At 45.4% G+C, this 25,498-nt stretch overlaps 1 protein-coding gene across 1 annotated transcript in view; it reads left to right on the forward strand.

Annotated features, from left to right (window-relative positions):
* LOC147703593 (uncharacterized) overlaps positions 1-25,498 on the forward strand; it is a 187,145-nt gene that overhangs the window by 126,374 nt on the left and 35,273 nt on the right. The window contains exon 3 of the mRNA XM_086929521.1: positions 8,165-8,442. Within this exon, the coding sequence (XP_086785647.1) occupies positions 8,165-8,442 (278 nt within the window). The remainder of the gene's footprint in view (positions 1-8,164; positions 8,443-25,498) is intronic.

The following is a 25,498-nucleotide window of genomic DNA, read 5'->3' on the forward strand; positions in this document are numbered from 1 at the left end:
CTGGTGGGCTAGTTGGCCCCCAGGGACACCCAGTATGCAAGGGTAATTAGTTGCCCCTCTGCAAATGCGCCCGGGGGCTGTGTTGCAGAGAGGTGTATAAAAGGGTGTAGCCTCATTACACCTCTGCAATGCAGCCCCCTGGCGCATACTGGAGGTTCCAGGTGGGCTAGTTGGCCCCCAGGCACCCCGAGTATGCAAGGGGAATTAGTTGCCCCTCTGCAAACGCGCCCGGGGGCTGCGTTACAGAGAGGTGTAAAATAGGGTGTGGCCTCATTACACCTTTCTGCAATGCAGCTCCCTGGCGCATACTGGAGGTTCCAGGTGGGCTAGTTGGCCCCCAGGGACCCACAGTATGCGAGGGGAATTAGTTCCCCCTCTGCAAACATGCCAGGGGGCTGCGTTGCAGAGAGGTGTACAAACATTTTTTATAAATTTATATTAAAAATATGTAATGTAATTTAAAAAATAATATAGAGAAGAGGAGAAGTGTGGCTCAGGGGTTAGAGGTGGCAGACCCGGAAGCCGAGATCGGTCCTGGACCAGGGTTCAATTCGCCGCCTCGGCGGGTCTTGGGCTAAACATTCCATGGACTCGATAATTCTCGATCTGGTGCCTCCTTGACTCACGGGTTCACACTCTGCGACTCTGGGCAATAGCTTGCTTAATCTCCACAACGGCCCCTCGCGGCGGGATGCCTGACTTTCACCTTGTGGATACCCTGCTGGGGCTATCACACAGGGGAATATCTGGACGGGTTCCCTAAGCAAGCGCTGGGAAACCCACTGCGGGTAGCTGTGCGCTATATAAGCTCAACTCCATTTACATTTACACATATCTAAAAATAAAAAATGTATAATAATGTAGTAAATCAGTATACAAAATATAACAATAATTACATTAAAAAATTTTCATTTACAAAACCATTGAACTTCACTGAAAAAAACATAGGTTTCAGCCACGTTATAGTTAGGAATTACACTTTAAAAAACCTTTGAAATTCACTTAAAAAACCATAGGTTACAGCCAAGTCATAGTTAGGAATTAGCATTTAAAAAACCTTGCAAATTCCCCGAATAAAACATAGTTTCACACACGTTATAGTTAGGAATTATCATTTTAAAAACCTTTGAAATTCACTGAAAAAACCATAGGTTTCACACCAGTTATAGTTAGCTGGTCATTTTACTCATACAAAACCTATGAAATTCCCCTGTTATAGTTAGTTCTGCTAACTATAACTCGCGCGCCCGCAATGCACTGCTGATGACGTCACATATTACATCACTCATGACATGGTCAGTGACATCACACATGACATCACTGATGCAAACAACCCTGAGTTGCTTTTTCTTGCCAAATAAAATCTGAAGCACCGTTTACTACATTGGGGTTCCGACTCTGGTTTTTTCACGAACGAGGAACGCAAACCAGGAGTGTGTTTCTATATATATATATATATATATATATATATATATATATATGTATGTATATATATATATATATATATATATATATATATATATATATATATATATATTCTACGCTGCTCTCCTAGAAACCTAACACCTCAAAATCCATACAGAATAAAGATTTTTATTTAAATCAACAAATGTATGCTCAATAAGATACACACAAACATTGCACTAAAATATTAACTAATACAAACTTTTATTGACTACCTCAACAAATACACAGAACGTGCATATAAAATTATGTAATTAATTAAAATATGTAATATTCTAATAAACCAATACAATAAATACATGAATACATTTTTTTTAAATTATAGAATAAATATTTTGAAACACTACTTACTCCTACAAACACTCCTTCAAAAAGGATCAAAATAATAAAATATAATTCTTTATTGATTTACAGAATAAAAAATGTACTTTGCGAAAAAAATAATTAGAAATACATATTATTAAAACTAAATTAGCTATAATACTAAAACTAATGAAATGCTACAAAAAATATAAATGTATTTTATATGCAGCAATATTACATAAACAATATTAAACACTTTGATATTTTTTTTATGTTTTTTTTTCAAAGCAGGCAAGGTAGTCTATCTATGATGTTATGTCACTCAATAGTATTGTTGCACAGCTTTAGTGTACCACAGTATTTTCACAATGCCCCACTAGCAACTAACCAGGAAAGGTCTAGTACTAAAATTTCACAGCAGCCAGGTGTCATGCAAGAATGTTAAAGAAATACATTACTTATGAAGATAAACAAGAATGAATAAATCACAAGTATTTATTAGAAGTTAATAAGAGAACTTAAAGCAATAATGCCCCTTCCACCACCCGAATGACAATGACATTAGTGAACCAAGAGGCAAGTAATTTCTTTAATGTACCCTAGGTTGTTATTACAGCTGGAGCAATATTAAAGTCTATTAAAACATATAATAATTATTTAAAGAGCCACATCACTACACTGTGTTGAATAAACACACATTACTATATTTTTAATCAAGTTAAAACAAGAAGACTTTCCAGAAAAAGGTGACTGAGGTACAGAAACAATGTAAAGACTTGGCATATTTGCGGCTCGACGTTTCCAGAGGACTTCGACTCTGTAGACAGAGCCAGGTATCCAGCTCAGCTGCAGTAACACCTTGTAGTCAGTCACAGTATGACATTGAGATAGGCAATTCAAAGAACAGACAGGCAGCCATTTTGAAAAGGCACATAATGTAGTGGCAATTCATATTTGAAGTAAGGACTAAATCTATCACAGTACAACTGGGTTTACTGAAGGCATGCACCTGTCAAAATGTCTGAGCTGTGTTCAGTGCTCCACATCTTTGCTTTATAGGGCTGTGCAAAGTTGCGGGGACGGTCAGCTGCCAACTTTGCACATTTTATTAAATAAATTGCACAATGGGCAGCTTAAGTGGCCCTTTGTGCCAGAGGAAATTTGCTCCTTGTACTGTGAAGCAGAGTCCATCGCCTGCTGCATCTCTGCAGTAGATTTCATAAGCACCCCAGCACAGGACATATCTCACTTCCAACCTAGGCGTGGGCGGAAAATCCGTTCCGCTCGCGGATTTTGCGGATTTTCGGGAAATCCGCAATCCGCGAGATTTGCGAATTTCCCGCAAAATCCGCAAATCCGCGAGCAGCGGATTTTGCTCGCACTGCTCGCACTGTTCGCGTGAGTTCGCGCCCCGCGAATAAGTGCAAAATTGCAGAAATACGATCTTAGCAAAACTGAAAGTAACTACTTACCAGGTTCAAAAGTTCAGGCTCATCATTAGTAGCCATTTCCTGGAGTGCTTCCTGAGGGGCCCCTCCAGAGTTCAGTTGCCAGTTGAAACTATTATGTGACCCTGCTCTGAACCTCAGAATAGTTACACATATGCCACAAAGGTCCTGAATTACAGCTAAGGGAGACAAGCAGGAGCCAGGCTGGAAGTTAAAATCCATTAATCAGCCCCTAATTCATTATTGTCAGTTGGGGCAGGGCAGGTGTTGTAACTAATTTTGCAACAATGAAAGCACTTAGCAAGTGCAAAAGATCACTAATCAGGGCGCACTAAGGAAGCAGGTGCCAGCTAAAAAAATATTCTGTGACACATGAATCAGCCCCAAATTAATTCAGGTCACTTGAGGCAGGGAAGGTGTGCTTTGCTTTGCCGAAAATAATGTACACTGGACAACCAGAGGGTGTGGTGATGAAACAGAGGGTGGCATGGGTGGGCCAGAGGGTGGCATGAGTAGTCAGAGAGTGGCAGTGGTGACAGAGAGTGGCAGTGAAGAAGAAGAGTGTCCCAAAACAGGCTGGACACGTAGAAACAACAAGTTCGCGAAACTTGCGACCCGACAGGTAAGTTCGCAATTTGCGAAAGTGTACAAAACCCTCGCGAACTGGCAGAAACACGGGCGAACACACAAAAAAAAAAAATCCGCAAATTCGCGGGAATTCGCGGATTTTGCGGATTGCGAATCCGCAAATCCGCAAAATTCGCGAACGCGAGATCCGCAAAATTCGCTCATGCCTATTCCAACCCTCCATTGTATTCTGCCACATGGCAGAACACCCTCTAAAGTCTCCAAGGGCATACCCCTGCTTACTGTTCTATGGTTACAGCCCCTACCCAAACCCCTGCCAGTCATACCTTTACATCTGATGTCCAGTCACAGGTTGTTCTGCCCTTCAATGGGTCATGTCCAAGAATACATTTCCTCAACACAGTCAGAATTCTTAAAACCTCTCCCAACTTCGCTGTAGCAATGCTTGCAATATTTGCCCACCTCGTTTGTTATACCCACCATTTCATTAAGAAAAGATGGGTTACAAACTGAAAGTTTGCAACACAGCAATGGCTGAAATCCAAGCTATCTCCCCGTGTGTCAATTATTATGTGTAACATATGTTTGGGATAGGTGTGAATGGTATAGGTGTGTGAATGTATCCTTCAGTGTGCACATAGATAGTGTGTGTTTGGGGGTCAAATTATGAAACTCACAATGAATTTCTTTTGTACAGTTTTCAGATTTTAACCCCTTGACCATGGCGCACATTCACCCGCGATGCTGTCGAAATAATCAGTGGGCGGGTTTCAGACGGCCCCCCCAGGCTGTCCTCCGCACACGCCCACTGTGATGTCAGACGTTCGGGGGCTGCCCGACACATGGAAGGGGTTAAAGGTTCTTATATGATATAAAAAAGAATGTGTTTATAACAAGGATATGATATAAACAAAGTAAAAACATATATTGTAGTAGAATTGTCTTTGTGTAGAAAATGGTTTTTCATATAAAAGATGTGTTAACAGTGTTTGCAAAAAAACGAAAACAATAAAGAAATAGATGAATGCAAATGTTGTAATGCCCTATTACTTACCAGTATTCTTCATTACTCCTGGTCCCGCTGTCCTCGTCCCATTCTTTACTTATTGGAGATGACCATCTCCATTGCAGAAAAATGAACAAGAGAATGCTGGGGTAATGAGTATAATTTTAATGTATTGGGTCGTTTTCTGGTCAGCTGATAGAGCTTGTTTAACCTAAATTGAATAAGTACAGGTCCAGTGGGATGCAGCATGTTTTTATAGTATGGAAGTGATAGTGTCATGCTGTGGGGTAGTACTGCTGTGCTCAGGTGAAAGTAGCATTCTTGGGGGCGGAAATGTTATCCTGATGCAATGGTTGTGTGGCTAATTTGATAGTGTTGTGTTGAGATGTACTTCTGCAGTAACACAGTGTGATAGTGAGTGCTATTTGGTGTTAGCCAGTCCTTCATTACAATAGATTATTCCTCGAAAGTGCTCTTTTTGTGGCAAGAGATAATAGTGTGGTGAAGAGATGCTGCAATGCATTGGCAGAATTCACTGCAATGTTGTGAGAAGCTGCGTTGCAGTGGGTTGCAGTGGGTGGGAAATGGAGTACAGTGTGGGTTGGTGGTACTATTTTGACAGGAGTGGTAGTATAATGGTAGATATGGTAGTGCCGAACTCGTAATATAGTGTTGTGGAGTAGTGGCACAGTTGTCTAGGGTGGTTGGTCAGGGGCGTTTAGCAGTGTTTGGAGACTGCGCCTTGGGCAAGGTTGGTAGCATGGAAGTGGATTGCTAGTACTATGCTGTTAAGTAAAAATGCTAATGTGGTTAGTAGTGTGGTAGTTGAGGGGTTCTGCTTTCTGGTATGGTGGTGCTTGTATTGTTACTGCACTTTTGCTAATAGTATTATTGTACAATGTAGCTACAGTGAGTTAAAGTGGTAGTGCTAGTTATAGTGTTGTGGTGTGGTTGCACATTGGTGTGAAGTTGTAGTATTATGCATTTAGAGTTACAGAGTGCTGGTTATAGTGCATTAGTATGGGGTGACTATACTATCACACATGAACAAGAAGATAAACACTCCCGTTCTTAGTCTTGCTTGTGTTGCAAGTCAGAGGATGCTTAATCCAGCAGTTCGGCCTGAACTCTCCTTTTGGAGCAGGGCCAATATTGATTTGCATAGGGTGGTCCCTTTATGCGGTGGTAGAGTGTGCAAAAATAAAATAAACAATGAGCTGGAAAATTGCCTACAATAGTTACCATTCACTGAGATTAATACATACATTCCATTCATCACTTTTCAGGTCTTGCCTGCTGACAGCGCATGTGCTGTTTGCTGGGAAGGGTATTGTTTACAGTATAGGAATGGAAGCCCATTCATTTCATACCATTCGTTGACATCATTGTCACTCTTCTTTGCTGCCTCCAAATTCGCCACTTCATTTTCTTTCTGTGGAGCATGGACCAGGCACAGATTTGTTCTCCTTAATTAGTGTCTGTCCGCTGCTCTCGCTGTGACTGAGGTACTATATCTTCTTTCCCTCTCATTTCCCTTCTATGTATGCCTCCTTCCCATCCCAACCCATCCCACCATTCCAACATCTAGCTCCATAACACTGCCATCACTTGGCTCCATCCCCTTTACAGTACAACCTCTGTTGCTCCCTTGTCCAGCAGCTACTCCCGGTCTAAAATGCATTTATTGTTTGACAAACCACTTCTTGCAGAAGAGTTGTACTTACTAACATGCTCCTGCATAGGATCAAAGACATCAGATATTTACATAAATGGTAGGTCGAGATAGTTGGTAACATAATGCAACGATTGTATTTATATAGTACAAGGCTTTGAAGCTCTATAGGGCAATTAATTGTCAACTTGGGCAACTTCCCATGCCACTCAATATCAGTCCACTTCACGCCATGCCACTCCACTGCACTTCACTCCACACCACTCCTCCTAATGCCACTCCACTCCAAATCAAGGCCACTGCATTCTATTAATTTCCACTCCACTCAATTCCACTCCACTTTACTCCACTCCACTCCATCCCATTTCACTGAATGCCACTCCATTCCACAAGAGCTAATAGATCTCACATAGACTTTTACATTGGCAAGAGCTATTGGCAGGGCACAAGTCGGGGGTACACGCAGGTGGACGGCGGCACCCCACTATTTCACAGGGTGAACACCGTCAAGCCACTGCCAAGAAGATGGGTCCCACTAAATAATGTGCTGAACTCGTCCTGGTGTCATTTCCAAACACCGGGACACTTTCAGTAGCGCCTGAACGTTGTCTTCTTTCCATCTGCAACATGCAATAACATGCAGTCGGGGACGGGGCTTTCTTATTTTAGACTCCTGCTGGGCCTTAGGAAAGGCCGAATTTGAAGGGGTTATCAGGCCTCCTTTTGTTCGAGTCTCTAGGCTGGGAGTAGTCAGGAGACTCACACCTGATGCAAATGCAGCAGAGGGGAAATAAAGGTTCGCACTTCACGCATTCTTAAGAGAGGCAGCTTGTCACTTTCTTCAGTCCCTGTTTAGAAGATATGCATGCACTATAAGAATGCAAGACGTGTTGGTCTATCCCCGTATTTACAAAAAATAAATGTAATTTATATAGTGCTTACTAACCCTGAGGAGGCGTTGAAATAATTTAAGTACCACTATTTTTTCTTGTATAGCACTACTTATCCCAAAGCAGAGTGTCAGAGCACATCAAACGTACATAATAAAGTTGTGACATGTGATGCCACTTCCTATGTCAATTCCTGTGATGCCACATGTAATGTCATGCGCCGTGATGTCAAGTGCTGTGATGTCACACCCCATGATGTTACTTGCATTCTGTCTAACTAGGTTAGTCCCCCCACAACTTTTTTTAGGACTTGTGCCCTGCCCATTGGCTTTGCCAATGTTGGTTTTTCTTCTATCCAGCAGGGATCGGCAGGTAGCTGCCATCGATTTGTAGAGTTATCATAGCCAGCACCTAGTTTCTCTATGAAGGGTGTCAAATATGAAGAAATTAATTCGGACACAATGAAAACTAAAACCATAAAACGGCCCCGATTGGAAGAATAGCAGGCTTCAAAGGGAAAAAATTGACCCAAGCAGACATGCTGACCCATAACCGAACACTATCTATGCAGGATCTCAAAACAAGTCATTTATATGGCACAAAAAGGATACATTGCAGATATTTTGACTAGAAAAGCAGTGCATTCGCTTATGACCTGTGCCTTTAATTAATGTTTCCATTTGTGAGATTCCAACAAAGGTTTTTTTTTAACTTGGCAATATCACAAAAACACTTGGAATACGAAGCTGCTTCTCTAAATCAGCTCGTGTGTGTATCTGGTCTTCTCTTTCAGGCCTATCAATGCCTTCCTGTACCTGGTGCGACTCGGGGTGCAAGACCTCTCCAATCTCACCAGCCCCAACGTGCTGATCGTGAGCGTGAAGCAGGTGGTCGTCCATGACGCATACGCCGGATTCTCGACGTCGAGCGGAGACATCGCCCTGGTGGAGCTGCAGACCCGTGTGAACTTCTCGCGTTTCATCTACCCTGCCTGCCTGCCACCGGCCTCAACCCAGCTGAAGTCGGGACTGAACTGCTCTGTGACTGGCTGGGGCAACATCCAGAACATAGGTAATTGGCTCTTTTACAACTTTATGTGGAATGCTGTAATTTAGACATGAATTATACAGATCTTGTAAAGAGTGACCAAGAAGACATAACCAAACCCCAACTTTGCCCTACTGCCTTTGTCTCCCAAAACCGTGCTGGAAATCAAGTTTTAAAGTGTATTAGTATTCCTGAAACAACTTTAAAAACCTCGTAGTGCTGAACTTGCCTTAATCAACTATAAAATGGGGGAAAAAATGAATAATGGAGCGATTAATATTCTTCGATCCAGATGTAGAACCCTTACATTTTGCGAGTCTCAAATTGCGTCGCCATGCGACTCTCAATTTGCGACTCGCAAAATGCAATGTACAACAGTATCACAGACACTGTTAGCGATTCCCAATGGGGTCTCAAATTGCATGCTTCATCAATATTCATGAGGCAAGCTCAAGTTGTGACCCCATTGGGAATGGCTTAGCACTCCCAGGGATGGTGGCCTGCTGGGCTCAGTAGTCTTTCTTTTTTAAATGCAGCCCGTTTTCCTAAAGGAAAACGGGATGCATTTGAAAAAGAAAACTTTTCAGTTTCATTATTTTAAAGGCAGGCGGTGGTTTCTGGGTCCACTGCCTGCTCTTAAAATATATTTTATCACAAAGGGGAAGGGGTCGCCTGGGGAACCCTTCCCGTTTGCAAGTGGTTTACCACCTACCTAAAGTAGGTGGTAAACTTTGAGTGTTTTGCGCATACTAATGCGGCCGCAAAACAACAGTACATGGCAGTGAGTCTTGCTATTAGGAAGGGACGCCCCTTCCAAATAGCGAGAGTCGTAAACGCTATTTTGCGAATCAATGTCTCGCAAAATAGATTTTGTACATGCCATTACCCTTTTTTTCGGTCACAAACAGGACAATCTCCCGCTTGCGAGTGCAAAAAAGGGTCGTACATCTGGCCCTTCAACCTTCTCCCACAGCTGTACTTCACAATGATAGACAAAATAGAAGACGGTTATCCCAAAAAAGGCCATTCTCATTCCAGTGCTACTGCCCCATGAACCAAGTGACCTGCCGAATGAACCAAGTGACTCGGAGTATACAATTTAATATGGATTTTTTAAGTTCAGTTGTAGGCAGTTTTAAGTCATACTCGTTATCAGTATATCACAGATTGTCACCTTGTAATTTTCAATGAAAGCCCAAATGTTCAAGATACTACTGATTTCTGATATTTTATAAAGTCAGTGCAGGTTGCTGTGCCCGAAATGTATCATAGGGCCTGGCATCAGGCTAGGAAGGAGAAAAGAAAAGGTGCTTCAGCCTCCCTGGGCATTGTTGGGACTGTCATTGTGTTTGTTGGGTGATTTATCCGCATAAGTTTGCCAAGGTTGCTGTGTTTCACAAAATTATTGGGTGACAACTGGTAGACTTACTGAGTCCCAAATGCAATTTGCGACTTCTTTTCAGAGAAAAGCATAACAGGCTCATACTTCTTGCTCAGTTGTGCATGCTGAGGGTGTTAGGAGTCAGACAAACCTGTGTGAGGATGTTTCATCTGAAGTGAAAAAGAGAACCCTGATACGTTTTTTTATTTATTCTTCAGTTAATATTGTAAGTAAGAATTGTTACTAAAATAATCAATAACTTGGCAGATAAAGTGACTCAAAGGGTAACTCCTCAAAAAAAAACGCCCCTAATCAATTTTCCTAATGGCTACCTATGTTTTTATTACAAGCTGATTTACTGCATGATTATTTTAGGATGACCTGAAGTTAGTGGCGTGTATTTCATCTTCCCTCCAGCTACAGGTGTAGTTGAGCGGGAATTGAATAATTTGCTTTTATGTAATTACTAACATTTTGAGGAAATTATGTAAAATTACGTGTAAAAATGCAAATAGAGCATTTAGGGACAGATGTACTAACATTAGGAATAGCGATTTCCTAATTGCGATTTTCTGTGAATCACTATTAGGGAATAGCTATTCTTCATATGTCAAAGTTTTAATTTAAAATTAGAGATACTTTGTGGGTCGCAAATCGACCTAACTCATGAATATTAATCAGGTAGATCGCAGTTTGCGACCCATTAGGAATGATAGCCATCACAGGGATGGTAGGTAGTCTGCTGGGGTCAGCAGACCACCATGTCTGTGGTTCTATTAAATAAAGCAACCTTTTTCTTCTAAATGCAGCACGTTTTCCTTAAAGGGAAACAAGATGCATTTATATAAAAAACTAGCAGCCCGCCCCAGCGTTGCCTGGGGCAGAAAGGGGATGGGGGCAGTACACCCGCTCCCGCCCCGACCCCCTCCCGGACCGACTCCCTCCCGCCCAGACTCACTCGTGCCCCCCTCCCGCCCAGACTCACTCGCGCCCCCTCCTGCCCAGACTCACTCGCGCCCCCCTCCTGCCCAGACTCACTCGTGTCCCCCTCCCGCCCAGACTCACTCGCGCCCCCCTCCCGCCCCAACATTTTCATTTACTGCTGCCTCCTTCTTTCCTCCCCCTGCATCACAGTCTCACTTTCCCTTTCCTTACCTGTGCCACCGCTCCTCACTGCACCGTCACTGCTCACTGCTCGTCACTGCACCGCCCTCCTTCTTCGTCATCATCACGCACGTCACGTTGCGGCCAGCGCTAGGTCCCGGCCGGCGCTACTTTCAGGGGACTACTTTGTTTACAAACGTAATTTTTTTAATTTACTTTTTTTTAAACATTTATATAGCCTATGCCCATCTACACACCCTGACATTTTCATAGATGTATCGGGTGTGTAGATTGGCGCTGTGGTTCCCGAGTTTACCTGGCCAAAAGGTGCAAGTTCTCTCTTTATAATAGTAGTATAGATTTGAAATGCTTTAAAAGTATTTTTCAAGAGTAGGCAGTGGTTTGCAGAACCACTGACTGCTCTTAAAACATAATTTTTTTACATGATCATGGCCCCCTTCTCATTTACAAATGATTACCACTACAGCTCAGTAGTCAGTAAAAAAGTAGGGGCATATTTACCACTATTTAATGCAGCAAGGCAGTTTGCTGTGCTGTGTGAAAGGGCAAGAATGCGCTGTATTCAACATGATACAGCCATTCCTGTCCTTTCCTTGGCCTGGTGCCCTTTTGGCTGCCTAGCGCCAATGCAGACACCCTTGCAGCATGGTGCAAGGGTGCCTGCATTATAGGCACAATTGTTTTTGCAAAGGAAGGGACACATTCCTGCACAAAAACAATCCTCAGAGGCATTTTCCTATTTCTAAGTGTGCAACGGAAGAGGAAACAAAGAGAAGAAATAAAAATATTTCTACTTGTTGCACCTCCCCTGGGGAGGCTTAGCATTTTGATGCATTCACAGATTTTCCAGTGTTGGTAAATCTGGTAATGTGCCAAAATCATGGGTGGATGCGTGGGAACACCCACACTCCACAAATGGAACAGCTCCCTGGGGCAGCGATTTGCGCTGCATTGAATTATTACAGGTTTATCAAGCCATGCAGGGCTATGCACGGTGGCCTGTGGTGGCTTGTTAAATCTTATTTAGTGTTGTCACACTTGAGCCCCCCCCCCACCGTGTGGCGCAAGGGCGATGAAACACATTGATAAATATGCCTCTCAATGTTTTGTGACTGTAGTTTGGTTGCAAAATATTAATATATACTACTGCAAATTGTTTTTTTCTCTCTTCATACACCTTCAGAGACAATGGACCTCAACCTGAGTGTTGTCCTTTGACCATCTGACATGATTACAGCCCAGTTGAGGAGTTAAACAGAAACCACCTTACACCTCCACATACATTCAAATTTGACTCACCCATAGGCCAAAAAAGAATCAGTTTTGCAATCTCGCCATGCTTTGTATTTCTCACTGAGTCCTTTACACTCACTCTTAACACTTCTGTTACAATCCAAGTCCAATTTGCATGTTCTGCCCACCGCCTTTATCCAGTTACTTAGACAAGGCTTCAACCAATTTACACAAATCTTCCTCTTGGCCAGCAAGATCAAATAAAGAAATAATCTTTTGTGATAGTAAGATGTGTACACATCATTCTTAGCATTAGTTCCAAGCAAAATCAAGACAAGGCTTAACAATGGTCCGTTTTAAAAAATTTCATCTTTCAAACTAATTTTGACTTTCAGATGTGGATCATCACTTTTGGAACTAAAATGAGCATCTTTATAGTCATTTTCAGGCTTCTAGGGGGCCAAAACTCAAGAATCGGCAGATGGGTAAAAGTGACTTAAAAGGACCCAAATGCCCACTTCGAGGGCTTAAAATGGGTTTATTCACAGCCGCAAGAGATATAAAGAACATTTAGAGTAAATTAATGTTCATGCGAGAACGTTCGATTTTTCATGCTAAACGATCGATGACCCGCGACCTGATGAAATTGCTCCGAGATGACCAAAATGGTCCGTTTAAAAAATTTCCATCTTTTAACTAATTTTGACTTTCAGATGTGGATCATCACTTTTGGAGCTAAAATGAGCATCTTTATAGTAATTTTCAGGCTTCTAGGGGGCCAAAACTCAAGAATTGGCGGATGGGTAAAAGTGACTTAAAAGGACCCAAATGCCCACTTCGAGGGCTTAAAACGGGTTTATTCACTGCGGGAAGAGATATAAAGAACATTTAGAGTAAATTAATGTATATGCGAGAACGTTCGATTTTTAATGCTAAACGATCGATGACCCGCGACCAGATGAAATTGCTCCAAGATGACCGAAATGGTCCGTTGAAAAAATTTCCATCTTTTAACTAATTTTGACTTTCAGATGTGGATCATCACTTTTGGAGCTAAAATGAGCATCTTTATAGTAATTTTCAGGCTTCTAGGGGGCCAAAACTCAAGAATTGGCGGATGGGTAAAAGTGACTTAAAAGGACCCAAATGCCCACTTCGAGGGCTTAAAACGGGTTTATTCACTGCGGGAAGAGATATAAAGAACATTTAGAGTAAATTAATGTATATGCGAGAACGTTCGATTTTTAATGCTAAACGATCGATGACCCGCGACCAGATGAAATTGCTCCAAGATGACCGAAATGGTCCGTTGAAAAAATTTCCATCTTTTAACTAATTTTGACTTTCAGATGTGGATCATCACTTTTGGAGCTAAAATGAGCATCTTTATAGTAATTTTCAGGCTTCTAGGGGGCCAAAACTCAAGAATTGGCGGATGGGTAAAAGTGACTTAAAAGGACCCAAATGCCCACTTCGAGGGCTTAAAACGTGTTTATTCACTGCGGGAAGAGATATAAAGAACATTTAGAGTAAATGAATGTATATGCGAGCACGTCCGATTTTTCATGCTAAACGATCGATGACCCGCGACCTGATGAAATTGCTCCGAGATGACCAAAATGGTCTGTTTAAAAAATTTCCATCTTTTAACTAATTTTGACTTTCAGATGTGGATCATCACTTTTGGTGCTAAAATGGAAAGGGGCGACCACTCGGTCCCCCCGAACGTATGGCGGAGTACCTCGATCCCCCCGGGAAGCCATTTTTGGGCGGGAGACGCGTCTCGGCTGGTATGCCCAAAGCGGCGTAGCCGGGGCGCGCTCTTTCCCGCCCTAGAGTGGGCTGGCCTAGACACTGACGCAGCCAGCCACGCCCTCGGGGCAGGCGGGGGCGGGTTTTCGCCCGCCCCGAAGACGGATAAAAGGAACGCAAGACCAGAAGACGTCCTCTTGTTCTTGTGCTCTGAAGCTGCACCTCCTCGCTACACGTGAGCTCGGGACAGAACGAAGAGCCAATTTTGAGCGTTTTGATCTTTTTCTTTGTCTTCTAGATACTTCGTTGGAGAGATGCCCAAGAAAGGCGCAAAAAGAATGACGACTGATCAGATGGTTCGGGTCCTCTTTAAGGAAATGTCCGACATAAAGAAGAAGCTGGCGAAGCGAGACGGGGAAGACGGATCGGGGCATCCACCGGCTGGAGGGAGACCAAAGAGGCCAAGAAGGGTTCCAGCCGGGGGAGACGTCCCGGTTCCCTCTGCCCCGCTCGAGGCGCCGACCCCGGTACCGATGGAGGGGAATCCGATCCCCGTTGTCGTCACCCCGACATCCAATGAGGATATGCCCCCCGAGCTGGCAGCACAGCTAGCAGCGTGGTTGGGTGATAGTAGTGAGGGCGCCACGGCAGCCGAGGCACAGGCGCTGATGAAACAGTTGCGGGAAAAAAGAGAGGCAGCCAAAGTGCCCGCACCGGCTGCGGTGATAAACAAGCCACAAGTGGCGGAAACTACGTCCGGTTCAGGTAAGCGGCCATTGCCGATCGCAAGGGATGAGTCAGTACCCTCTCGTAGAGAGAAATTGGGGCAACATGTTCCTTTGGCAGTAAAGGAAAAGATTTGGGCGGGGGAATATGTGAATATTTTCTCCTTGCTTGTCGATCATTACGAAATGGAGCATGTTAAGAGTCAGAAGGACCTAATGCATCCGAGTGTTTGGCGCGCAAAGATGGCCGCCTTTAAAGTAAATGAGAATATTGGCAACTGGGGCAATGCGTGGGGAATTTTTACATCCATATTGGGGGAACGTAGGCCCGAGTTGCTTCCCGAGTTTCCAATTTACCAGTCACGAATTATGGGTTACTCGACAGCGTATCAAGGTAACCATTGGTTCTGTTATGACAACCTTTTCAGGAAAGAAAAGGAGCATAACAAGAGTTTAACGTGGGACTGTTATGATTCTTTGACATGGGATAAAATGGACGCAGCCAGCCACGCCCTCGGGGCAGGCGGGGGCGGGTTTTCGCCCGCCCCGAAGACGGATAAAAGGAACGCAAGACCAGAAGACGTCCTCTTGTTCTTGTGCTCTGAAGCTGCACCTCCTCGCTACACGTGAGCTCGGGACAGAACGAAGAGCCAATTTTGAGCGTTTTGATCTTTTTCTTTGTCTTCTAGATACTTCGTTGGAGAGATGCCCAAGAAAGGCGCAAAAAGAATGACGACTGATCAGATGGTTCGGGTCCTCTTTAAGGAAATGTCCGACATAAAGAAGAAGCTGGCGAAGCGAGACGGGGAAGACGGATCGGGGCATCCACCGGCTGGAGGGAGACCAAAGAGGCCAAGAAGGGTTCCAGCCGGGGGAGACGTCCCGGTTCCCTCTGCCCCGCTCGAGGCGCCGACCCCGGTACCGATGGAGGGGAATCCGATCCCCGTTGTCGTCACCCCGACATCCAATGAGGATATGCCCCCCGAGCTGGCAGCACAGCTAGCAGCGTGGTTGGGTGATAGTAGTGAGGGCGCCACGGCAGCCGAGGCACAGGCGCTGATGAAACAGTTGCGGGAAAAAAGAGAGGCAGCCAAAGTGCCCGCACCGGCTGCGGTGATAAACAAGCCACAAGTGGCGGAAACTACGTCCGGTTCAGGTAAGCGGCCATTGCCGATCGCAAGGGATGAGTCAGTACCCTCTCGTAGAGAGAAATTGGGGCAACATGTTCCTTTGGCAGTAAAGGAAAAGATTTGGGCGGGGGAATATGTGAATATTTTCTCCTTGCTTGTCGATCATTACGAAATGGAGCATGTTAAGAGTCAGAAGGACCTAATGCATCCGAGTGTTTGGCGCGCAAAGATGGCCGCCTTTAAAGTAAATGAGAATATTGGCAACTGGGGCAATGCGTGGGGAATTTTTACATCCATATTGGGGGAACGTAGGCCCGAGTTGCTTCCCGAGTTTCCAATTTACCAGTCACGAATTATGGGTTACTCGACAGCGTATCAAGGTAACCATTGGTTCTGTTATGACAACCTTTTCAGGAAAGAAAAGGAGCATAACAAGAGTTTAACGTGGGACTGTTATGATTCTTTGACATGGGATAAAATGAAAGAGTCAGGAATGTTAAAAATGCCGTTAGTAGGTAGCAATGTTGTTGAATACTCCCGCCAAAATGCGGGGACGCCCTTTCGGTCAGGTACGAGCACCGACGATTACTCGAGACCTGCCGGCAATACAGGAAAAAGGGGTTTCTGTTTCAATTTCAACAAGGGTAAATGTACCAGGCCTCCGGGATCGTGTAAATTCAAACATGAATGCAGTACCTGCGGGTCGTCCCATCCTGAGTCCTCGTGCAGAGCCAGGACGGGTGAGAATGGGGGTAGAGGAGGCGCCAAACAGGTCTAATATGGTCCGAGGGGCGCCTTTACCAACCCCGATTGATACCTTGGCAATGATTCCCTGGCTCAGTGAATACCCAGATCGTTCTTCTGCTGGGGTGCTGCGGAACGGTTTTACATATGGTTTCCGCATCCCGGTGGGGGGCTTTCAGGGTGTCGGGACGTGCAAGAATCAACTTTCCGTCTTGCAGCATACATGTGTAGTACGAGAAAAAATTCAGAAAGAGGTTAGCAGGGGACGGGTCGACGGCCCGTATAGTGTACCCCCAGTCCCGTACTTTGTCTGTTCTCCGTTAGGGGTGGTCCCCAAAAAGGACCCAGGTGAGTTTCGTTTAATTCATAATCTGTCAGCTCCACATGGTCTTTCGGTGAACGATGCAATCGATCCAGAGGTATGTTCGGTGCGATACGCATCATTTGACGAAGCAGTGGCCATTTTGAATCGCCTGGGGCCTGGGACGTTGATGGCGAAATCAGATATCGAGTCAGCGTTCCGGTTGCTCCCGGTACACCCAGACGACCAGCGTCTTCTGGGATTCATGTTTCAGGGATCGTATTACATGGATAGGTGTATGCCAATGGGATGCTCTATATCCTGTGCATATTTCGAGAAATTCAGTACGTTTCTGCAATGGGTATTCTCGAAGAAAACGGGATTCCGAAATGTAATGCATTACCTTGACGACTTTCTGTTCCTTGGGCCCGCAGGAAATCACGAATGCGGCCAGGCCTTGTCTGAATTTTGTGTGTTAATGGGTCAATTTGGCGTGACATTGGCACCAGGTAAAACTGTGGGTCCCACGACTTGTCTCGAGTTTCTGGGGATCGAGTTGGACTCTAGTGAGGGTTGTTTTCGTTTGCCAGCTGCCAAAGTGTCGAAATTCAGGGCAGCCCTGCAAGTATGTATAAATGCATCTAAAGTTACGCTGAATCAATTGCAACAATTGGTGGGGAAGTTGAATTTTGCCCTGAGGGTGATCCCAATGGCCCGCCCCTTTTCCCGTTCAATTGCACAAGCGATGGTTGGCCTGAAGGAGGGTCATCATCGCACGAGATTATCGGCCGAGGTCCGCCAAGACATGCGTATTTGGTTAGCATTTTTGGCGGACTTCAATGGTCGAGTCGTCTGGAACAAACCAGCCGTGTCCTCTGAAGAGCTGGGCCTATGGACAGATTCAGCAGGAAGCATGGGCTTTGGTGCCATTTTTGGCACAAAATGGTCGGCACAAAGGTGGCCCACATGGTGGCATGATGGGGGGCTGACGAGTAATATTGCTTTCCTTGAGCTGTTTCCCATCCTGGTGGCCCTCAGAACCTGGCCCAAAGGGTTCAAAGATCATTCTGTCGTGTTTTGGTCTGACAATATGACCGTTGTAGAATGCATCAATAGTCAGGCAGCACGTTGTAAGCTGATTTTAAGGTTGCTCAAAGAAATTGTCTTACTGTGTATGCAACTGAACGTGATATTCAGAGCAAAACATGTCCCAGGGGTGATGAATCAGGCGGCTGACGCACTGTCTCGTTTTCAAATGCAGGCTTTCTGGGGTTTCCTTCCATCAGCGGACCCAGAGCCGGCACCCTTCCCCGAAGCTCTCTGGTCTCTCGGTGCCCCGAACTTCGTCACCTCGTGGGAGAGAGTCTAGCACCAAGGACGAGGAAGGCATATGAAGGGGCGTTCCGGGCCTATTTAGCCTTTTTGGGGTGTGAGAGAGAAGGGCTTTGGGGTCAGGAGGAATGGGTAGTACATTTTCTGATGGCCTTGCGTAGGGCTGGGAAGTCGGTGGCAACGGCCCAGAGGCATCGTGCTGCCATTTCCTTCGTTGCCAGGGCCCATAATATCCAGGACCCGACAGCGTCTTTTGTGGTGCAAAAGGCGCTGCGTGGGTGGCAACGCCTTGAGGGTCGCAAAGTAGATGAAAGGCGCCCGATAGGTCTGGATAGGTTGTCCCAGTTGCTGGCCACACTCCCTACCACATGCTCGTCTCAGTTCGAGACGTGTTTGTTCCGAGCTGCTTTTACGCTGGCATTTCACGGGGCGATGAGGATAAGTGAGCTGGTTGCAAGGAACAAACAGGATGTCGTGGGGGGTTTGTGCCGGGAACACGTTCAGATCAGGGGTGAAGCGATGATTGTCTCCTTTGTCAGGTCCAAGACCGATCAAGATGGGATGGGAGACTGCACGATCATTCGCAGAATTCCCGGGTCCTCCATGTGCCCGGTACAGTGTTTAGAGGATTACCTAGCACGAAGGGTGGCATCATGGGGAGGGACATTGTTGAGGCACGCGGACGCCACCCCACTGACGAAATTTCAGTTTCAGCGGGTGCTCGCGATGTCAATTACCGCAGCTGGCTTAGACCCGGGCGAATTCGGGACCCATTCCTTTCGTATAGGGGCTGCCACTGAAGCTACAGCCAGGGGTCTTGATGTTGAACAAGTAAAACGAGTGGGGCGTTGGTCCTCCAATTGTTATAAGAGATATGTGCGGTTGCACATGTTGTGAGGCTGTACTGGTTTACTCACGCTGTTTGTCTTTTGTTTGGTTTTCAGTTGCGCAAGCCTACGAGGCAGGGCGGACTATGCAGTCGACCCAACACCAGGCCAGCGGTCAGACATCACCGGCTGTGAGAAAGGAGGTGTGGGTCGTGGGCCACTCATACGTGAGGCGGGCCGCAGACGTATTCGAAGCAGGTGACATGATTCACGTAGCTGGGGAATACGGGTACAGGGTGTCCTTCTACGGAAGAGGCGGCCTCTGTATTGACCAGTTTCAGGTATTCTTTGAGGGTTTGTTAGGGCGGACGAGGTCACCGCCGTCTATTGTCATAGTACATTTGGGGGGCAATGATTTGGTCACCACCGGTAGACGACTCCTCCTAGAGGCAATGCTTTCCACTGTAAGTTGGTTGGCAAGGAGAGTTCCGGGGTGCATAATTGCGTGGTCTCATATAATCCCACGAAAAGTGTGGCGGGGGGCTATCTCGATTCCCGCTTTGAACCATTCTGTTAGGAAACTTAATAACAAAGTGAATAGGCTGTTCCGATCCAAAACATTGCATTCTATCTCGCATGGTTGTATTAACGACGACAGTATGTATTTGGGGGATGGTGTGCATTTGTCGCGGGTGGGAAATGAGTTACTCATAGGAGACTTCTTAGCATGGTTAAAGACGTTAAAGCATGACCTTTAGGTAGGAGTTTTGTGGGGGGTCCGGATAGCCGGTCAACTATCCGGACCTGTGGCGGTAAGGTCATGATCGGTGAGCACTAATTAGAAGATCCCTATGAGTGGGCGTCACCCAACACGGATAGGAGCGCTCGGGTGAGGTGGCCATTGGCCCCTCAATGGGGAGGCGGTCCCTTCTAAGGATGGGTCGCCGGAAGTAAAGGAAAGGCGGTCAAGGCCCCTTCCTGTGTAGGAGGGGTTACAGCCCCCTCCTGGGGAATTTCCCGGGGCCAGTGACATCTGCGACGGCAGATGCGGTAAGTTGTGTGGGGTTGGGGGGAGGTCTACGATACCTTCTAGATACCTCACACGAGTCTTCGTACGACCTTTAAATGGCGTCGAGTTCTTAAGTGCCCCCGTCAAGTCAAGGGAAATTGGTAGTAGTTGCACTTGAGGTAAGCCTCCGTGCTGTCGCCCCTCCCAAGTGGGAGGGGTAAGTCTGGTTAGGGATCTTGACACCGGTTATGACCTTGCCGTTGGCCCTTAAACGTTAGGATGTACAATTTCAATATTTCTAGAGAATGTTTTGTAGGATGCTAGTTCGGCTAGGAGAACCTCTGTATTAGAGAATATGTTAAGGTTAGCCAAACATCGCAATGTGGTAATGAAATTGTACATAACATGAAACGTTTAATGTTTTTAATTTTGTTTTAATAAATACGGCCGGGAGGGTCACTCCCTCCCACTTCCAAAAACTTCAAGAACTGTTTCCGGTTTCCCTCCTTTTTGGGATTGTGTTGAGAGGGGGTGGCGGGTATCTCAGCTATATGGAAAGGGGCGACCACTCGGTCCCCCCGAACGTATGGCGGAGTACCTCGATCCCCCCGGGAAGCCATTTTTGGGCGGGAGACGCGTCTCGGCTGGTATGCCCGAAGCGGCGTAGCCGGGGCGCGCTCTTTCCCGCCCTAGAGTGGGCTGGCCTAGACACTGACGCAGCCAGCCACGCCCTCAGGGCAGGCGGGGGCGGGTTTTCGCCCGCCCCGAAGACGGATAAAAGGAACGCAAGACCAGAAGACGTCCTCTTGTTCTTGTGCTCTGAAGCTGCACCTCCTCGCTACACGTGAGCTCGGGACAGAACGAAGAGCCAATTTTGACCCACCCACCAGCCCCTGAGGACAGCCAGTTGTTTGTAATAAAGTTGATTAACATTCTGTTTTCGTTTACAGGTTGTGATTATATCATGTTGATGATAATAAAGATTGGTGTACGTTGTGTAGATTTTGCGATTACTGTGATTCAGATATAGTGTTAATTTTTGAAACATGCTCGTTCGGTCGTAGTGAACAATTTTTTCTTAGGTTTATTAGCATTGTCGTATTTATTGTTGGTAGGCGGTAAGGTCATGATCGGTGAGCACTAATTAGAAGATCCCTATGAGTGGGCGTCACCCAACACGGATGGGAGCGCTCGGGTGAGGTGGCCATTGGCCCCTCAATGGGGAGGCGGTCCCTTCTAAGGATGGGTCGCCGGAAGTAAAGGAAAGGCGGTCAAGGCCCCTTCCTGTGTAGGAGGGGTTACAGCCCCCTCCTGGGGAATTTCCCGGGGCCAGTGACATCTGCGACGGCAGATGCGGTAAGTTGTGTGGGGTTGGGGGGAGGTCTACGATACCTTCTAGATACCTCACACGAGTCTTCGTACGACCTTTAAATGGCGTCGAGTTCTTAAGTGCCCCCGTCAAGTCAAGGGAAATTGGTAGTAGTTGCACTTGAGGTAAGCCTCCGTGCTGTCGCCCCTCCCAAGTGGGAGGGGTAAGTCTGGTTAGGGATCTTGACACCGGTTATGACCTTGCCGTTGGCCCTTAAACGTTAGGATGTACAATTTCAATATTTCTAGAGAATGTTTTGTAGGATGCTAGTTCGGCTAGGAGAACCTCTGTATTAGAGAATATGTTAAGGTTAGCCAAACATCGCAATGTGGTAATGAAATTGTACATAACATGAAACGTTTAATGTTTTTAATTTTGTTTTAATAAATACGGCCGGGAGGGTCACTCCCTCCCACTTCCAAAAACTTCAAGAACTGTTTCCGGTTTCCCTCCTTTTTGGGATTGTGTTGAGAGGGGGTGGCGGGTATCTCAGCCATAAAGAAAAGGTGCTTCAGCCTCCCTGGGCATTGTTGGGACTGTCATTGTGTTTGTTGGGTGATTTATCCGCATAAGTTTGCCAAGGTTGCTGTGTTTCACAAAATTATTGGGTGACAACTGGTAGACTTACTGAGTCCCAAATGCAATTTGCGACTTCTTTTCAGAGAAAAGCATAACAGGCTCATACTTCTTGCTCAGTTGTGCATGCTGAGGGTGTTAGGAGTCAGACAAACCTGTGTGAGGATGTTTCATCTGAAGTGAAAAAGAGAACCCTGATACGTTTTTTTATTTATTCTTCAGTTAATATTGTAAGTAAGAATTGTTACTAAAATAATCAATAACTTGGCAGATAAAGTGACTCAAAGGGTAACTCCTCAAAAAAAAACGCCCCTAATCAATTTTCCTAATGGCTACCTATGTTTTTATTACAAGCTGATTTACTGCATGATTATTTTAGGATGACCTGAAGTTAGTGGCGTGTATTTCATCTTCCCTCCAGCTACAGGTGTAGTTGAGCGGGAATTGAATAATTTGCTTTTATGTAATTACTAACATTTTGAGGAAATTATGTAAAATTACGTGTAAAAATGCAAATAGAGCATTTAGGGACAGATGTACTAACATTAGGAATAGCGATTTCCTAATTGCGATTTTCTGTGAATCACTATTAGGGAATAGCTATTCTTCATATGTCAAAGTTTTAATTTAAAATTAGAGATACTTTGTGGGTCGCAAATCGACCTAACTCATGAATATTAATCAGGTAGATCGCAGTTTGCGACCCATTAGGAATGATAGCCATCACAGGGATGGTAGGTAGTCTGCTGGGGTCAGCAGACCACCATGTCTGTGGTTCTATTAAATAAAGCAACCTTTTTCTTCTAAATGCAGCACGTTTTCCTTAAAGGGAAACAAGATGCATTTATATAAAAAACTAGCAGCCCGCCCCAGCGTTGCCTGGGGCAGAAAGGGGATGGGGGCAGTACACCCGCTCCCGCCCCGACCCCCTCCCGGACCGACTCCCTCCCGCCCAGACTCACTCGTGCCCCCCTCCCGCCCAGACTCACTCGCGCCCCCTCCTGCCCAGACTCACTCGCGCCCCCCTCCTGCCCAGACTCACTCGTGTCCCCCTCCCGCCCAGACTCACTCGCGCCCCCCTCCCGCCCCAACATTTTCATTTACTGCTGCCTCCTTCTTTCCTCCCCCTGCATCACAGTCTCACTTTCCCTTTCCTTACCTGTGCCACCGCTCCTCACTGCACCGTCACTGCTCACTGCTCACTGCTCGTCACTGCACCGCCCTCCTTCTTCGTCATCATCACGCACGTCACGTTGCGGCCAGCGCTAGGTCCCGGCCGGCGCTACTTTCAGGGGACTACTTTGTTTACAAACGTAATTTTTTTAATTTACTTTTTTTTAAACATTTATATAGCCTATGCCCATCTACACACCCTGACATTTTCATAGATGTATCGGGTGTGTAGATTGGCGCTGTGGTTCCCGAGTTTACCTGGCCAAAAGGTGCAAGTTCTCTCTTTATAATAGTAGTATAGATTTGAAATGCTTTAAAAGTATTTTTCAAGAGTAGGCAGTGGTTTGCAGAACCACTGACTGCTCTTAAAACATAATTTTTTTACATGATCATGGCCCCCTTCTCATTTACAAATGATTACCACTACAGCTCAGTAGTCAGTAAAAAAGTAGGGGCATATTTACCACTATTTAATGCAGCAAGGCAGTTTGCTGTGCTGTGTGAAAGGGCAAGAATGCGCTGTATTCAACATGATACAGCCATTCCTGTCCTTTCCTTGGCCTGGTGCCCTTTTGGCTGCCTAGCGCCAATGCAGACACCCTTGCAGCATGGTGCAAGGGTGCCTGCATTATAGGCACAATTGTTTTTGCAAAGGAAGGGACACATTCCTGCACAAAAACAATCCTCAGAGGCATTTTCCTATTTCTAAGTGTGCAACGGAAGAGGAAACAAAGAGAAGAAATAAAAATATTTCTACTTGTTGCACCTCCCCTGGGGAGGCTTAGCATTTTGATGCATTCACAGATTTTCCAGTGTTGGTAAATCTGGTAATGTGCCAAAATCATGGGTGGATGCGTGGGAACACCCACACTCCACAAATGGAACAGCTCCCTGGGGCAGCGATTTGCGCTGCATTGAATTATTACAGGTTTATCAAGCCATGCAGGGCTATGCACGGTGGCCTGTGGTGGCTTGTTAAATCTTATTTAGTGTTGTCACACTTGAGCCCCCCCCCCACCGTGTGGCGCAAGGGCGATGAAACACATTGATAAATATGCCTCTCAATGTTTTGTGACTGTAGTTTGGTTGCAAAATATTAATATATACTACTGCAAATTGTTTTTTTCTCTCTTCATACACCTTCAGAGACAATGGACCTCAACCTGAGTGTTGTCCTTTGACCATCTGACATGATTACAGCCCAGTTGAGGAGTTAAACAGAAACCACCTTACACCTCCACATACATTCAAATTTGACTCACCCATAGGCCAAAAAAGAATCAGTTTTGCAATCTCGCCATGCTTTGTATTTCTCACTGAGTCCTTTACACTCACTCTTAAAACTTCTGTTACAATCCAAGTCCAATTTGCATGTTCTGCCCACCGCCTTTATCCAGTTACTTAGACAAGGCTTCAACCAATTTACACAAATCTTCCTCTTGGCCAGCAAGATCAAATAAAGAAATAATCTTTTGTGATAGTAAGATGTGTACACATCATTCTTAGCATTAGTTCCAAGCAAAATCAAGACAAGGCTTAACATTGTATAGATGCCGACAATCTCGAAAACTGCTCTATTATGCCATCCCAAAAACTAAGCAGCCTGTAGCAGGAAACAAGGGTGTATGCCATTAGCATTATCCACCCCACACCTAGTGCAGCAAGGGGTGACACCTTTAGCGCAATTGCAACTTCCTCTGAGTCACGTAGATTCTGTGGAGCACAAATAAGTGATTTTTCCTGAGGTTAGCCAATTTAACTATAGAGTAAAGGAGACGCAGTGAAGTCTACCAGATGTTCAGTTGTTCCTCTGCCAGCAGCTATCCTTCCACGAATGGTCAGGACTTTAAATTTGTCCTTATCTTCCTTAACTAATTTCTAGTTCCACATGCATACTTCCTTGTTTATTGGCTTAATGCCTTGAAGTCTATCCTCAAAGTACCAACCTGCCCTACTTGCTCATTTTTACCCTGACCTACAAGAGGTCAACTGGCCAGTATTTATACTAAGAGATAGTACCTTTGGTTTCCTCCTATAAACCCTCCCAGGAGATTATATATAGAACTGCATGCAGCTGCCCCCAGTACTTTATACCCGCATTGATCAGTGGGTCACTCAACGTATCCTTAAAAAAGGTGACGTGCCAGGGGATTTCCAGATAGGAGTAAACTCATAATCGTAATCTAGTCATAAGATTGTCCTAACACTATACCACACTTCCAAGAAAGCCCATATTACCTTCAACCGTACCTTCTTAAAACATCTGGGATCCCCAAACCATTCTGCCCCATCAGGTTTATTATAGCTGCATGCAGTATACCCCTACTGGAGTCATCGCCGCTCTCTACAATTCCTAAATTGGAAGGAGGGGCAATGAAGGTAAACAGCTGGAAGGGCTACACC

This window comes from Lissotriton vulgaris, chromosome 7, assembly GCF_964263255.1.
Source record: "Lissotriton vulgaris chromosome 7, aLisVul1.2, whole genome shotgun sequence".
In the NCBI taxonomy this organism is placed as follows: Eukaryota; Metazoa; Chordata; class Amphibia; order Caudata; family Salamandridae; genus Lissotriton; species Lissotriton vulgaris.